Here is a 16,617-nt window from a genome sequence, read left to right on the forward strand (position 1 = left end):
TTTTTTTTTTTTTGTTTTTTTTTTTTTTTTTTTTATTATTTCCTTTCGTGGCGCGAATAAGAGCTTGCCATGACTAAATCATGACTAATCAAAAGGAGTGATGAGTCAGCAATGAATAATATACCTGAGTAAGAGATGACTAAGCGAAACTATATATGAAAACGGAAGCAAGAGAAAGAAAGACGGGAAGAAAGAAAGGAGAAGAAGAAGAAGCAAAAAGGGGGCGAAAGCAGGGAGGTCAGTTGATAGTCGCTGCTCATGGCTTGAGGAGGTGTGTGCGGTGCAGGAAGTGCTTTCTGGCTTCATCTATTATTGGCTGATGCTACAGCAATGAGACGGAGTAACCCCTGGCCCTATAGATTGGTGAGGTAGGGGGCGTTTTGTCTCTTGGGCACATACTATGGGCTACGACTATGATTGATAATGGAGAAGACGAAGCATAAGGTCTATACACGGTGATGCCGACTACTAAATACATCTCTCCCCAGACGTCTCAACACCCCAGGCTCCAGTAAATGCAGTTCCAGGTCCGCTGCCACTGACATCATGGCAGGAGGTACACCGAGGATGATAGAGTATTATCAAAATAATTAACTAAGGTCAAAGCCGGCGCCCGAGTTCACTGCATACATCAGCTTTTCTCGGAGTGTATTTGCATTGGTATACCGGGGTAGTTTCAGCAGATTGGCACAGGTACTCGCACTGGGCAGTCGTTCTTCATCAGAACTCGAGTCCCGAATGCTGAACCGGGGGTTCAAATGGCTGAAGCCCAATAGCGGAGCCCGCGGCGTTGAGGTCACGAACTTGAGCACCTTCTGTCTGTCTTTGTTTGGCATTGCTTCGAGGACTTCCCAGAAGAGCTTGATTGTTGGGTGGTCCTGTTGGTCATCGCCCAGGACATAGATGCCGCTGTACACCGTGTTGCGGCGGAGATCGTTGACGTCAATCTCGATTGCGTCTCCGCCGACAAGGCGCTGTAGCTCGCCTTGGTTGAACATAGATAGCCATGACGGCTGGATGATTTGACCTAGACCCTGGAGGAAGGCATTCGTTTGCAGGTAGGGTTGCAGTTGGAGTCGATGGCGTGCAATGTACGATATGTATACCAGTCTGTTCTGGTTGGTGACGGGGATGTTGGAACCCCCGGGTTTTAGTTCGCGAGTAATGGTTTGCGTCTTCTCTTTGCCTTTCTCATCTGGCACTGACACTGTGTCCGTTACTGTGAAATTCAGAGCAAAGTCTTCCACGTTCCCAGGATAGTTCTTGAGTTGTAGCTATTGCAAGGTTAGCTAATAGGCCATCACGATAAAGGATGAAACTCACCAATCCTTGATACAAGCTCTTATCGAGGTCCTGGACATCGTTTAGATTTGCTCGATAGGCAGACTCCCTCGATGCTGAGCCAGTACCTCCAGTAAGAGCCCATTTCAGCAGAAAGAAGTTGGCGAAACTGACATCCACAAGGATGCCCTCGTAAAGGCATTTCCCTATAATACGCCCCAAGAATTCATACCGCTTCAACAATTCTCGGATATGCTCGTTCCACTCCGGACTCCGTTCAATAATCCCGGCTTCACGCAGCTGTGCCTTTTGTTGTTCAACAGAGGTTGGGTTTGGATAGAGGAGATGCTCATCGTTCTCTGTAAACATGCTCAGCGTTCCAGAAGGATTGAACGCATCGTTTATAATGCTTGTAAGAAACTCCTTGGTGACACCACCTCCATCGATGCCAGCTTCCACAGTATCAAACTGGTCAATAAACGTAATCTGGATAGGCTCCTTGAATGCCTCCCCGAGTGGGTAAAATTGTTCAAAGGCATCTTCAAAAAGGTTTTCCCTCCGTATGTCCGCATGGTGTTTACTTAGGATATCTCGTGCCATGGCAATTCCTTCTTCTGTAATACCCGAGGCACCCTGAGCAATAGATAGTCTCCACGCGTCTGGGTCCACATACCCTTTCCTTCTTCGCACTTGATCTCGGTATATGAACTCTCGGAATATCTGCACCCTGGTGGTAAATGGTATGGAAAAGGGCATGTTCCGAAGGATCTCTAAGCGAGGTGCCACAGCTTCAAGCTCCTTCCGCCGAGAGGTCTGTTGCTGCCGTCTTCTTAGTATTTCCATTCGACGGATGTTCTGCTCCCTACTGGTTCCCACAAGCCCAAGTGACGAGTGGAGAGCCTCTTCAATATCTTCACCTTCCGGCTCGCTCTCGTCGTCTTCATCTTGAAGCTGGTGTCTTTTCTCCTCCTCTGCAACCACAGTAGGGATAAAACCGGTCATGTCAAACCGGTCAGTCATGAGCCAATGGCCATCGGGGAGGAATCTTCGTCTCGAGCTAGAAGCTCGTTAGCGTATGGCCGTTATTAACCTAATAATGGAGAGGGTAGGCTTACTCTCGCTCGTGTATCATTCGTAATAGCCCTGTTACCAACCCCTTAAAATAATGTAGAGGTATCCCAGTCGCACCGCCGAGGTTTTTACTCTGAAGCTTTCGAGCAACTGTTTGATTCGGCTCATGGGGCCCAGATACGCTGAAGTATTCACGCATTTCAAAGGCCTTTTCGGTGGTCTCGGCAGCACTCAATTCAGATGAATTCCAGTAAAGCGTAAACGCAAGGTTTGTCAGGAAAACTGTCAGCTCTTTAACGTCACCCAGAGCAAGAGAGCTCTCCTTAGTCCAGGAGGTATATTTGTTGTTATTGGCTTCAGAAAAGAATTCGTCATCATCTAAAACCTTGAGAAGGAAGGTGTAAAGCTCCAGAAAGATGAGTATAACGGTCCACTGCTGCTCTTGATCGCTCCATTGTCGCTGGGAGTCTTCATCCTCCCTTATAGTAGGTAGTAGAAGCATCTCTAGGATACCATTGGGGTTATGTGATACATTATGATAAACCCTCGTAGCCCTTGAAGCTTGCCAAAAGAATTTAATGGCAGGTAGTTTGGATGTGCTTGACTGTGAATTCGCATGATCTGATGCTGAGCCAAGATAAAGCCACATACGAATTTCATCCCCCCGTTTAGGAAATATTCTCAGCAGAGTCAAGGCATATGTTGCAAGACTTTTGGCATCATCTTCGCTAGTCTGGTGGACATCATTTTCTGCTGCCTGTTCCTTTCCAGCTATCGATAAGAGGTGTGTAATGCTGTTCTGGTTAACCAACGTCAAAACCTCATTCTTTACAAATGGCGGTAATGGTTTCAGCTCTTGGGAGGACTGGGTATCTCCAAACTCATCCGGATCAAGCCTCTGTGAGATGTATGTTGCTGCAGAGCCTAGAAGCATGGAGACAACCTTGACAAAGAGAACCTCTGGTGTCTGGTTCAAAGCCTGCTCTCCTAGTGCATGTCTGTGAAAGTAGATAAAATATGCCAGAAGCCAGTTTCGGGGCTCAACTTGCTCTGCATGGAGGAAGGACTGAGACGACAGAAGATTGGTACTTATGACCGATGCCAGAAGCTTATAGTTCACCTGAGCTGCTATATCACTGATGGTCCCGAGGTAATCCTGAAGATGTGGAAGTGTAAGGTATGTCCGGGCAAACCACTCGTATACAACCAGTGTTTCTGAGGTGATTGGCTGTAACAAAGCAAGAACGGCTTCCGCTATGTTGTCTCTAGTCAAGCCCACGGCAATTTGGCCTGAAGACGGCTTTAGACGTGTAGTGAGCTTTGCCATGACATCATAGTATTTGCGCGCCTGACGCGCCATCTGCTTCGGTATCAATCTCGTGAGAAACACCAGAAGCTGTAGTAGGTCATCTATTGAGAAGGATATCGAGCTAATACGACTGGAAGCTTTGAGGATATCCAGAGTTGTCACCATCAGACGAGAGAGCATGGTCGTCCATTCTCCCTCTGTTGACAGTGACGTACTCTCAACCGTTCGTTGAAAACATTTGGAAAAGTACACCAACCTCACAGCATCCTCCTGACTTGTAGTCTGGGCAAACTGCAGGAGAAGCTGTAGCTGCTTAGCGCACTCCAAGCTGCTTGAATATGCACTGCCTTGCTGTTCGGCAGCTGTGTGGTATCCGACTCCCCTAGCTTTCTCATGGTTATCCCAATCTTTGCGCCATACACTCCAAGTTGTTTTTCTGCTCTTATAGCCCCGCCATGTCCTCTGAATAGTCCGGCTCGAGGTTAGACGCTCCCGTTCTAGCTGGCGCTGTGCTCTCTCCTGCTGTGCAATGGCGAGTGTTGCCTGGGCCCCGTGGACGGATGGGGGCTGACGCTTCACAGGAGTGCCGGAAAAGGGGTTTGTAGAGCGGGTTGAGAGGTTGACCTGCCGGGGCCGACGAGTATTGCCTGTAAACGAAGGAAACATAGCGGAGAGCGCTTGGTAGATGGCAGTCGAGTATGTTATTGTTCGCCTGTTTACTCCGGTCAGGGAGGAAGCATCATGTGGTGGGACGCCAGCAGTGATGAGCTGCCCAAAGAAACTAGCGTAGCTAGACGACGAGCAAAGTCTCCGAGGTTGGTCGCAAATGTCTGTATAGCGCACGTATCAGTCAAGCCATGGTGACTCCGCACACTCTCTCCCTATCTTCCTTTTTGTCTCCTCGAAGACCCGTGGAGTTGTGCCTGGAAGAGGTAGCTTCCATGGATGTGGATGAATCGGCCTCGCTGATGTTCCGGTTGAAGCGTTGGGGGTCCCGCAAGTTGCCACACCAAGGGACATCTTTGATTATTAACCGCGAGAAGCTGCTTTCGCATATAGTTATCTAGATGATTCCACATGGTAAAAGTGTTCAAAGTATTTTCCAGTAGAAACGACAGAGTTATGTTATAGGGTTGTCATATCAGAATTCTGTCTATATAACCGCACCCACGGCTTTGATCATACAAGCAACAAAAACGCCATGAAAACAGGAAAATCCATAAACTCCAAGTACAGTGCTCCGTCTCTATCCAGCAAGGAGTTATTTGCCGGAAGATATATGTAGTGTACAATCCCCAGGTTTTGCGTAGCTGTGTCGGTCATCCGTGTTCTTAAGGACCAGAGGTCGGAATAGAGTCCTGCGCAAACAAATAGGGCCAGTCGATAATATGTTGAAAAATTATTGTTTCTCGTCCTTGGTCGTTTCTGTTTCGACGGATTGCTGTTCTGCATCTATTTCCTCCTGGCGCAATCTCAACTCGTCGACCTCTGGTTCGTTCTCTTCGCTCCACTCCTTCAAGAAATCTTTGCCAGTGTATGCTCGTGGATACGTTGCCTCTTTGTGGCCGTGGTCAATTGTTTTCGTGTATAATGTCCTCGTCGGCTCCATTCGTTTCGTTACAAAGGGTGAAAGCTGACTTGGATTAGCCTCGGGTTATGTCAATCGATTAGAGGATATATACTGACCTTGAAATCTGCAAGACCCTCAGGTACAACATATGTGCGGACCTTCTCCCACTCTATAATGTATGTTCCTTTCTTGCGACCAAAACGTCCCATTGATCCCGTTCGGTTACCTTTGTAATAGCCAGGACCAACTTGCTTTGTGGTCAATCGCAGGCGAGCCTGCATGCACTGTGTAGGTCTGAACATGGCTAGTCGAGAGGGCCCTTCAATGTGTACAAAGCACTAGAACTCCTGCCCGTCTGTCCTCGCTGGTTGTTGATTATCGAGTCGTGCTATTAATTATCAAAATGAAAGCATTTTTTTTTCCTTTGCGCTGAAAGCTTAAACCAATAAGCGCGCGGCTTTTTTCTACGCCTAATAAAAGTGCCGCGGGACCCACTTTTAAAAAAATATTGATAGAGAAAAAAAAGCGGTTCTTGATAAGTTGAACGGCTTTTGTTGTAGTTGCTGTTGAAGCTCATTCTTCACCGAGCTATTCTCTCTGCAACAATGTCGGGAAGAAAATCGAATATCCTCAAACCTCAGGAGAAGCGGTCGAAATCTGCAACGAAAAGACGGCCGAAGAATAATTTGAATGCGCTTGCTACGGCAGAGAAACAATTTCCCACGAAAACGAAAATCCGCAGACACCGACTTGGTGATGATGAGTTTAGCCAGCCTACCCGAAAGCGCGTTATAAATGATGAAGAAGAAGACGATGATGAAGATGCCGGTCGAGCAAAGCGCGTACGACGAGACCAAGACGGGTCAGATATCGATGGAGGTAGCGATAGTGAAGGCAATGAGTGGAGGATAGGAACTGTCGATAGCGATAATGATAGCGATATCGACAGTGATGAGGCTATGGGCGAGAGTGATGAGGAAAAATTTGAAGGATTTACTTTCCGTGGCAGCTCTGCAATGCAGAAAAAAGACCATAGTATGAAAGCCGCTCAAGCTCAAAAGCGCAAAACCAACACCAACCAATTTGACCGAGATGATGGTGATATACTAAACGAGGAGTTCAATGGCGCATCTGACGAAGAGGCAGAGGAAGAAGACGATGACCTTGGAGAGGATGCGGTCGACCTCGCAACCGCGTGGGACATGAATGAGGAAGACTCCGAGGCCGAGGCATCAAGAAGAAAAGCGTCAAAAGAGAAAAGAAAGCAGGTTGATACAATGTCTGAAGATGAAGACGACAATGGCTCCCTATCTGCTGTATCTGATGACGACGAGGAAGATGACGATGATGGGGAATCTGATACCTCTGAGCTGTCGATATCTGATAATGAAGGAGATACAAAGCAAGGCCTCACCAAGCTCCGAAGATTTGTTACCTCGTTGGGACAAGACTCTGGGTCGGCTACATCTACGAGGCCCAAGACAGCTCTCCCGGGAGGAGACCCTACTGAATTCGGGCTGGCCCCCAGCCGAAAGCTTACTGTAGCTGATTTGATGCCCAGCATATCAGATTCACGCATGAAGGGTGCATTGAAACATATTGAAAATGACCTTTCCACGAAAGGTACCACAGGCATTCCTAGGAAATTAGACGTCCCTCTCCCAAAAAGGCAACAGGATAGGTTAGATCGCGCAGCAGCGTACGATAAAAGCAAAGAAACTCTTGCCAGATGGATAGAGACTGTGAAGGCTAATAGACGGGCTGAACATCTTTCTTTCCCTCTCCCGGAGCCGGATGCCCTACAACCGTCTAAGGTTGTGGACTCCAAGCCTAGAACCAACCTCGAAACTACAATTCAAAATATACTGGTGGAAAGCGGTTTGGCAGACTCAAATAATGGAGATGCGGAGGATAAAATACAAGAATTCGAAGAGCTCCAAGCAAAGAAGATTTCAGTTGAAGAGATTCAAGCTCGCAGGGCAGAACTCCGGAAGCAACGAGACCTACTTTTCCGTGAAGAAATTCGAGCAAAACGAATTAAAAAGATCAAGAGCAAGGCTTACCGCCGTGTTCACCGGAAGGAGAGGGAGAAATTAGAACAGATGGAACATGAAGCACTGGCAGCCGCCGGGATAGACATGGATGAAGAAAATCGGGAGCGCAATGACAGGATACGCGCGGAGGCGAGAATGGGCTCGAAGCACAAGGATAGCAAATGGGCCAAGAGCCTGAAACAGACAGGCCGAACCGCGTGGGATGAAGACGCCAGAACGGAAATGGCTGATTTGGCAAGAAGGGAGGAAGAGCTGCAAAAGCGGATCCAAGGCAAACGTATCGTTGATGAGGATGGCGAATTTCTATCGTCAAGCTCTGAAGACGAGGACGACAGCGATTCGGATATGCCAGGATTCAAACTACGGGAGAAAGTGGACAAGCTTGAAAGGGATGGAACGGACCCCAAGGATTCAGGCCCATACTCAGGGCTTCTGTCCATGAAATTCATGCAGAATGCCGACGCAGCACGAAAGGAAGCGAATGAGCGCGAGCTTCGGGAGGTTAAACGTCAACTCAACAGCGAGGAATCTGGCTCGGAAGAGGAAGATTTGCAGGAGGAGGTTGGCCGCAGAAAGTTTGGCACACAGAGCACAAAGTCATCTAATAAGCCTTCCGTGAACCTATCACAAAAGGAAGACGAAGGAGGTCAAGCCAGGAATGAAGGGGCTGAAAACGCTTCCAGCTCAGATTCCGATATTGATATCCGTGTTACCCCCAAACCTAGGCAGCAATCCAAAGCGGCTCCGAAGAAGACCGCTCGCCATGGCTTCGAAGGGACCAAGCAGCAATCTCCAGAGGACGATGAAAACCCTTGGCTGGCGGAAACTTCCAAGAAGAACCGATCAAAGAAGAAAACAATTGGTACTGCGGCAGATGTCGGCCTAATTGAAAACTCCGGCTCAATTGTTGCCCAGGAGCCCAAGCAGCAACTCTCCAGGCAGGGATATCAGAATGGCTCAGAGAAAGCTGAAGTTGCCAATCGGCCTGTTGATGACGACGAGCGGTCCGACGATGAGGACAAAGCTACCATGCCCGTACTTCTTCAAAACGAAGAGCTGATCAAACGAGCCTTCGCCGGGGACGAAGTGCTGGAGACCTTCCGCAAGGAGAAAAAGAAAACTGTGGAAGAGGAGGACGACAAGGTGGTTGAAGATACGCTGCCTGGATGGGGCAGCTGGGCCGGCGCTGGACTGAGCCGATCAGACAAGAAGCGGGTTAAACGCACGTTCACCACCGTCAAGGGGATCAGCGCAGACAAGCGGAAGGATGCAAAGCTCGACCGGGTTATCATCAACGAGAAGCAGGTGAAAAAGGTAAGAAAAACTGTTGGCTGTTGGCCCCTTTCCGGTCTCTTTTTTCTCCTTCTGCGCAAATATCAGTGTATTCTGACACGTTCTTCTTGCACCAGAACAACAAGTATCTCGCATCCCAGCTGCCGCATCCCTTCGAGTCCAAGCAGCAGTACGAAAGGGCTCTGCGACTGCCTATTGGCCCCGAGTGGACGACTAAGTCAACCTTCCAAACCGCAACCAAGCCTCGCGTGATGATTAAACAGGGGGTTATCAAGCCAATCCAGCGTCCTACATTGTAGATTACCACAGACCTTATCGTGTACTTACTCAGCCTTCCGGGAGCCAGCAAGAGATCTATCGCATCTCGCTGCCGCTCCCTGCCCGTTGTCCGGCGTGTGACAACCCATAGAGAAAAATGAATATCGGCGATGTCCAACCACTCTGTTTTTTGTTTTGTTTTCTCCTGTTGTTAACCATGGCCCTGCACCCTGCAGTATGCAAGCAAGCAAGCAAGCAAGAAAGCATCCACCATCCAGCATCTAGATCCTCCGCGTGGGGGCCCCCATCGTTACGGGAGCAATGGAGAAGCAGCGGAAACGAGAAGCGAGGCGCAAGATCTAAAACTACTCGTAACATCCACCCCCAGAGCTCACGGCAGCCGCAAGGTAAAGTAGTGCCGGAAACATGGAATGCTCGCAACGCCTGCCACCGGGCGTCATCTCCATAGTTAATAATACTCTTTGCTCTCGAGAACAAACATCCGCTGCCCTTCCTCGCATCCAACAGACGCTCGCCTGTGTAACCCTTCCAGCACCTGCAGCGTTGACGGCCGACTTGGTGACTCCATCAGCTGATGGCTGCGGCTTCACAGATGCATCCCACAGATCTGCCATGAGGAAAACCACCCCATCATCATCATCATCATCACCATCATCACCATCACCGTCATCATCACCGTCACCGTCATCATTATCGTCGTCATGAAGAGGTTGCCACACCCCTCGAGATCGAGCATCATCTTGTGGCCAGGCTGATCGGCGTATATTCCCTCTTTCTTTTTGCTTTAGTCGCACTAGCTAACTTACTGCTCCGTAGTTACCGTGGTGACGGAGGCTGTCTGTTCAGGGTCACCAGCCACCAGCTTCCAGGATTCCAAAGTCGACCAGCTTGGGGGCTGGGAATTCCATGGTGATATGTCTGGAAGCACTCGACCGACCCCCAGCCACAGAGCAGGTCAGAGCGGTTGCCATGCCGTATCCAGGGTCAAGCCGACGCTTAGCACGCACGATGCCTATTCTGGCGGATATCGGACGGTGCTCGACCGGCTGTGATTCTGGCTACCAGACAGTCGTTGCTTGTCGTTCGCTAGTTAGCCTCTGCCGAGGTGGGGAGGAGTATCAAAACATGGACGCTAGCCAACAGAAAACATGATTACAATTGCTAGTCACCTAGGGCAACCCACGCATCAGTCAACATATGCATCGAGTGAGATCGAGGGTCCATGCATGCATTGCCAGTAGATTCAGCCGCAGTACTCCGTCGAGTTACATAGCAACAGCAGTGTTGCGGTGTCACAAGGATTGCGTCCAACCAATTTTAGCTCCCGCAGCGCAAGGGAGGCAGGCAGAAGCAAAGTGAAGCACAGGGAGAAGAATCAGATGGAGGGACGGCTCCATTCTCTTATCTAGGAAGATCTAGCAGGCCATCAGTCCCCCTTGCGGCTTCCCGGTTTCCGTTGATCCGCCGCATACTTCGATCAACACGAGAGAGAGAGAGAAGAAGAAGAAGAAGAAAAGTCAGCTGTGGACTCTCATGATATTTACTATTATAGAGGCGTGTTTCCTGAAGGGCATCCTGCTTCTTCTCTATCATTCTCATACCCTTTGATTCCAGTTCGTACATGGAGGTCACACTTTGATATCTGCCTTCGCCACGTTTTTTTACCTCCTATACTAAAATAAGTCTAACGAGTGGGAATAGGTAAGTAAGAAACTCGACTAGCTCACCCGAGCAGTCAGCGCATGTCATGCCTGCCCCATACTTTGCATATAATCGAGCTCATCTGGACCGCTTTCCTCCGCCTCATGCGCCTACTTGCCGCTCCACTCCTTGATGGTTGTTTTTGTCCCTTATCACCAGAACCCTTGGCTTGCTGCCCTGTGTCATTCTTCCCTCTCTATGGTCTCGACACACCACTAATACATACCTCCTTTCTTCCCATTCCTCCGCCTGACACTATTCTCTAATACCTGATACCCTTTCCCTCTATCCATCCGTTCCAATGAGGCTCCAGGAGAACTTCCTGCCACAATGTCTGCATTGCTCGTGTGCCTTGCTCTTCCCACATGCGGTCTACATATGCGCTTGTGGGGAGGTCATCTAGGAGCTTGTATATTCCCGTTCTTGACCAGATGAACGGATTACTCCATTTCTCCACCTGCAGCAGACTTGTTTATTGCGACTTAGATGGGGTTCGCTCTTGGAACTTCTTCGAGATGCAACCATATATCAAGGAGCCGGACTACGCTATCTTGATCTATCCTTTCGTGCTTGTGGCTGCATCCATCGTCCCCTTTGATATTTAAACCCCCCTTACTCGGTGTCTCAGGCACCGTTGCAACTTGTATTTTGCATTGCGAAAGTGTTCTTTTTATTTTATTTTTTCTATCATTTCTACCCCCAAGCCCCTTATTCCAACGCACGATGAAACCATACACTACACTGCCAGGAGTGGCAGTGCTAGTGTCTCTGTTAACTCAGAGTGCACATGCGGCCCCTTTCCCTTCCAGAGCTGATGCGGGTGAACAGGAAAGTGCTGCAAGGCCACAGCCCATCGTATATAAGCACGAGCGAGGGGTGAACAACGAGGTACGCTGTCACCAGAATTTTAAAGATCACTCAATCTTCCTTTTGTCAGAAACACTAAGATAATTTGACCGTCAGATTCCATACTTACCGCCTGATCCCCAAGGACACCCTACTATCGTCCCATTTCCTACTCATATCTCTTACTTGACCTTCAATTCACGGCCAGGTGCTATTCACCCTCCATATCCTCATCTAGATATTAGTGAGGCTGGCATCAAGGCAGAAGATTCTACTTGCTGGTACCGCAACAAGCCCTGTGAAGGTGTACCACATATCCCCATTGTGAAAGGATTTGACTCCATAGAGAAGAGGTCTCCAGCACCACAACGACATCCCCCAGCGCCTACCAAAGCGACAGCTGGGTATCAGTTCGCCAACTGTACGAGTACTTCCAGCCCTGGGCCAACAGCAACATCTCCATCTTCAGGGATTCCAAGCCAACCCAGCGCACCTCCAGCAACAATGGCGGGCCAGGATATCTTCCAACCAATTGCGAAGGACCCTATTCCTGCCAACATCAAGTCAAGGGATGACCATCCAGTTGAGGCTAACCACATTGTAAGTTGCCTATATAATGCGAGTATTTGTGTTTTTCTGTCATTAACTAACCAACAACCTTTAAGGAAAATCCCACTGGTCCAATCTCAACCAACAAATTTTACGCAAATTTCTTCCTTGGTAACCAGACCTCTACTACTTTTACTCATCCATACACTATGATTTGGGCAAAAGGAGACAAGAACGCATCTAGCTTCGGCATGGCCATATCCCATGTTGAACCGTCTCAAAGGGCTAATGGGGAGCCTAACAATAAACTCCCGGGAAATCCCGTCAGGTATTACATCAACCCTGTTGGTATCAAGTCTATCGTTCTCTCAGCGTCTGAGCTCAAGGAATCAACCACCATGTCTGTGGCCAAGCCTCAAGCTTTCTCTGCACAGGCCATCCTTCGTCCAACGGGAGGAGCCAGTGAAAGTATCACCTTCCCGTTGGTCCAGGGTATGGGTTTCATCACTGCCATCTACAATAACTTGCAGCCTGCAATTCAGTCAGCTGTCCTTTTCCGAAAAGTTGAACCAGCTGGATCTCCCCAGGGCGGTATCTTCAAGTACAAGATTACTTTGGAAGACGACAAGAACTGGCTCCTTTACGTTACTCCCGAAAACGGCGCTGACCCCAAGATGAAGCTTGAGAACAACAAGCTCATCAGTGGACCTACTGGCTTCAAGGGTGTTATCCAGGTAGCTAAGAACCCCTCTGCTGAAGAAGGCGAGGGTATCTACGACAAATCCGCAGGATCTTATCCTACTGATATCAAAATTTCCGGCTCCGTCGGCACTGATGGAACAGGTACCTATAAGTTTTCTTTTGAAAAGGCAGGAAAGGGTGCTCCTCTTGTTATGTACGCTCTTCCACACCATGTTGAGTCTTTTGACGATGCGACCAAGAACACCAAGAAAAACATGAAGCTTAGCACTACCACCAAGGGTATGGCCACAGCTTGTGTTGGAGATTCATGGACGATGGTAGAGGGTAACCTTCCTCTGTCGATGGACTTTGCACCATGGAAGCCCGGCTCAGCCTCACAAGTTACCCTTTCTGAGGGTGCAAAGAACGCTATCAAAGCTGTTGCTGGAAACGAGTTGTCGCAAGACATGGAACCGCAGACAAACCTAAACAGCATGTACTTCAGCGGTAAGGGATTGAACAAGTTCGCCGGCGCCATCTACACCGTTCAGGAGCTTGTGGGAGACAAGGCTGCTGCTTCAGGCCCTCTAAACAGCTTGAAGGAGTCCTTTAAGCGTTTTGTTGACAATAAGCAGCAAATTCCCCTTGTCTATGATAACGTTTGGAAGGGTGTTGTCTCCTCTGGTACCTATGAGAAGGGTGATACAGGTCTTGACTTTGGAAACACCCTCTACAACGACCACCACTTCCACTACGGTTACTTCATTCTTACTGCTGCTATCCTTGGAAAACTGGATCCTGCTTGGCTGGATGCTAACAAGGTATACGTTAACATGCTCGTCCGAGACTCTGGAAATTCTGTCGACAATGATGAGCATTTCCCCTTCTCTCGTGCCTTCGACTGGTACCACGGCCACTCTTGGGCTAAGGGTCTCTTCGAGTCCTCCGACGGTAAAGACCAGGAATCCACTTCCGAAGATACCATGTACGCATACGCCATCAAGATGTGGGGAAAGACCAGCGGTGACAAGAGCATGGAGGCTCGAGGAAACTTGATGCTTGGAATCCTTGCCAGGACCTTGAACAACTACTTCTTAATGAAGAACGACAACGTCAACCAGCCTAAAAATTTTATTGGCAACAAGGTTACCGGAATCGTAAGTCGTCACTCCTATCTCAACAGAGTATTGAACTGCCCCTATTAACCCCAACTTCTTCTCTAGTTGTTTGAGAACAAGATTGATCACACCACTTACTTCGGTGCCAATCTCGAATACATTCAAGGGTAAGCCACCGGCCCATGCTCCTGTTAGACGATATCATAATTACTGACCTTTATAACAGCATTCATATGCTTCCACTTCTGCCAAACTCTGCCTATACTCGAAGCGCAGAATTCGTCAAAGAAGAGTGGGAAGCCATGTTTGCTTCTGGCGCAGCCGCTCCCGCCGAAAAAGTCACTGGTGGTTGGAAGGGTGTCCTCTATGCCAACTTGGCTATCATAGACCCCGAAGCCTCCTGGAAATACTTTTCCCAGCCCAGCTTGGATCTCTCCTCGATTGACGGTGGTGCCAGCCGTATCTGGTACCTTGCATATGCTGCCGGTGAGTATTCTACCTACGTTGCTTTATGATGCAAGTTCTAACCATGTAATCTACTACAGGCCTCGGAGGCGGACCAAAGTGAACACCGCATTGAACTTACCTTTTTCGATCACTATTGTACAAGTAACAATTCTTGTTACCAGGCAATTTCCGTATTAGAGTTACGAAGTTAGAGCTGCACTCCGGTTTCCGTGTACCTCTATATGCATATACCCATAGTATATTTTGGCTTTCTGCTTTATTTCTGAGGCAAGATGTATAACTACCTCAAGTTCCTTTCTTTCTTGCACGCTTTGTTCTCATACTTTCGTTGAAAAGAACATATCACATGATGACAGTATGACGGAAATGACATGACATATAACTTTCACTTGAATATATATTTTGATATTCTAAACTACGCATTACTTTCGGCATTACAACCAGGAGACCCACCACCCACTAGATAGGATGTAATACTACACTGTTATAAAAGAAACTAAGTTTCGCTGCATAGCCCCGGGTGACTAGAGCATGTGAGCCGAGGAGAGAAAGGCAATCTTATGAAGAGACGGCTTAATACAAGCCAGGCTATCCATATCACCTGCTACTGCTATAAAACGCGGCCACGAAGCGCATTTCACAGTTTAGAAAGGATACGGCCATAAAATTGTGGGCCCTGCCATAGCTGCATATCTTCATTTCTAGTAGTTGTAATTGGAACAAATCTGCATGCACTTCATAGTTGGGGGTTGTACACTTCTAACATGCAAGCCTCAAACAGTGTGTGCCGGTATTGGTGAGAAAGGAAAAGTATTTACAAGTTGGGGGTCATGGCAAGCTCGCCCATAAATCCAACAACAACCTTAGCATGCTCCAGCATGTGGTTGAAGTCCAAGTTGGCAATAACATCATCAGCAGTGTGGAGGTATGGGTTGGTGTTACGGAAGTTAGTCTCAGCAATAAAGGATGATGGGAAGCCGTTTCGGTGGGCGGAAGCATGGTCAGAGCAGGCGTAGCCACATTTGGCCTCGACGATTTTAAGAGCAGCATACTAACTAGAGTTAATATATGTGGATATCAAATGGGAAAAGTCGTAAGAGATAACTTACCTTCGCAACAATAGTCTTGCAGAACTCGTTCAATTCGGCGTTGGTGTTGTCAGTAATAAGACCAAACTGCTCCGGGTTGCCCTTCTTGGTAAATCCAGTGAGATCCTGGTTAAGCATAGCCTTCACCTTCCTTCCGTCGGCCTTGTACTTCTTAAAGATGTTGTTGGAACCGAGCAAACCACCCTCCTCACCGGCATACCAGTGGAATTCCAAGGTATTGGTAGCGTTAGCAGCCTGAATAGCCTTGGACTTCAGGACATTGCGGAAGGCTTCGAGGACAACAACAGTCCCACTTCCATTATCGTCAGCACCAGGAGCGCGTCCCTTCATAGGGTCCTTCTGGTTGATACTATCCTGGTGGGCTCCAACAATAACAGTATTCTTAGAGGCCCCGGGAATAGTAGCAATGACGTTAAATTGCTTAAACTTGTTGGTAAATTTCTCAACTTTGGCTCCCTTAACCCCAGAGGCTTGGATAATCTTCTGGACTTCGTTAAAGACCCATGTAGCGGATTCAACGCCAGTGGGTGACTCGTAGTAGCGGTTGTTGAATTTCACTAGGGTGTTAAGATCGCGCATAAGGTTCTCCTTAGACAGACCAGCGATCATAGGGTTTACGACGGCCGCATGAAGAGCAGACTTTGGGTAGTTTGCAGGAACAACCTCAGCCGTAGTAAAGTCGGTGCCAAACTCATCTGTAATATCAACGAAGCCTTGTCCAGCCTTGTAAATGGAGTTAATATACTAAATAAAATTTCATTTCATATATTAGTGTATGAAGGACATACTGCTCTCATCTCATGCTTCTGTTGCTTGGTAACCCATTGAGTCTCTCCAGGGCCGAGCTCAATCAGAAACTTGTCGTTTCCAACACCGTCGGGGCGAATTGGGCCAGCAATTGCTGTAGCCGCAAAGGCAGAAACCACAGCAAGGGTAGCAATTTTCATTTTGACTGCACGAGCAAGGAGGTATGGCTATAACGAGAGAGGTTGGCTTGACAGTCTGCTCAAAAGAAAGAGAAACAGAAGTAAAATGCTAGCGACTGAGGAAGGTAGGCAGTCTTATATATCGTCTCCATTGCAGGTAAGATTAAGGTCCAGCTGGAGACATCCTGCCCTCGGTGTAGGATGATGCATGGTACCCTTAGGACCCATCGTTATCATCCATGCAGAAGATCAATGTCCGCTAGTAGCCACGGGGAAGGGAGATGCTGGGTGGAAACACGAGGATTACTCGCCAGGGACTTAACCGGGGTAACAAATGGCAGATCACTGAGTTTATTTACTTA

At 48.3% G+C, this 16,617-nt stretch overlaps 6 protein-coding genes across 6 annotated transcripts; 2 read left to right on the plus strand and 4 right to left on the minus strand.

The window, feature by feature from the left end:
• Positions 1-590: 590 nt before the first annotated feature.
• Positions 591-4,984, minus strand: TRV_05281 (uncharacterized protein; the record flags this gene model as incomplete). Its single annotated transcript, XM_003020558.1, has 5 exons — positions 591-1,274; positions 1,324-2,338; positions 2,397-4,451; positions 4,534-4,724; positions 4,847-4,984. The coding sequence occupies 5 exons, from the start codon at positions 4,982-4,984 to the stop codon at positions 591-593; spliced, it is 4,083 nt and encodes a 1,360-aa protein (XP_003020604.1).
• A 76-nt stretch (positions 4,985-5,060) lies between these two features.
• Positions 5,061-5,270, minus strand: TRV_05282 (uncharacterized protein; the record flags this gene model as incomplete). The annotated part of the gene is made up of 1 exon (XM_003020559.1): positions 5,061-5,270. One exon carries the CDS (start codon positions 5,268-5,270, stop codon positions 5,061-5,063), a length of 210 nt encoding a protein of 69 aa, XP_003020605.1.
• Positions 5,271-5,836: 566 nt separating this feature from the next.
• TRV_05283 (small nucleolar ribonucleoprotein complex subunit Utp14, putative) lies at positions 5,837-8,877 on the plus strand (the record flags this gene model as incomplete). The annotated part of the gene is made up of 2 exons (XM_003020560.1): positions 5,837-8,599; positions 8,695-8,877. 2 exons carry the CDS (start codon positions 5,837-5,839, stop codon positions 8,875-8,877), a joined length of 2,946 nt encoding a protein of 981 aa, XP_003020606.1.
• A 324-nt stretch (positions 8,878-9,201) lies between these two features.
• TRV_05284 (uncharacterized protein) lies at positions 9,202-9,828 on the minus strand (the record flags this gene model as incomplete). The annotated part of the gene is made up of 2 exons (XM_003020561.1): positions 9,202-9,650; positions 9,717-9,828. 2 exons carry the CDS (start codon positions 9,826-9,828, stop codon positions 9,202-9,204), a joined length of 561 nt encoding a protein of 186 aa, XP_003020607.1.
• A 1,453-nt stretch (positions 9,829-11,281) lies between these two features.
• On the plus strand, positions 11,282-14,267 carry TRV_05285 (uncharacterized protein; the record flags this gene model as incomplete). The annotated part of the gene is made up of 5 exons (XM_003020562.1): positions 11,282-11,446; positions 11,522-12,004; positions 12,070-13,791; positions 13,858-13,919; positions 13,979-14,267. 5 exons carry the CDS (start codon positions 11,282-11,284, stop codon positions 14,265-14,267), a joined length of 2,721 nt encoding a protein of 906 aa, XP_003020608.1.
• Positions 14,268-15,034: 767 nt separating this feature from the next.
• TRV_05286 (uncharacterized protein) lies at positions 15,035-16,276 on the minus strand (the record flags this gene model as incomplete). The annotated part of the gene is made up of 3 exons (XM_003020563.1): positions 15,035-15,271; positions 15,330-16,073; positions 16,118-16,276. 3 exons carry the CDS (start codon positions 16,274-16,276, stop codon positions 15,035-15,037), a joined length of 1,140 nt encoding a protein of 379 aa, XP_003020609.1.
• Between the last annotated feature and the right edge of the window lie 341 nt (positions 16,277-16,617).

Source organism: Trichophyton verrucosum (genome assembly GCF_000151505.1).
Source record: "Trichophyton verrucosum HKI 0517 chromosome Unknown contig00399_43.r1.exp, whole genome shotgun sequence".
NCBI lineage: Eukaryota > Fungi > Ascomycota > Eurotiomycetes > Onygenales > Arthrodermataceae > Trichophyton > Trichophyton verrucosum.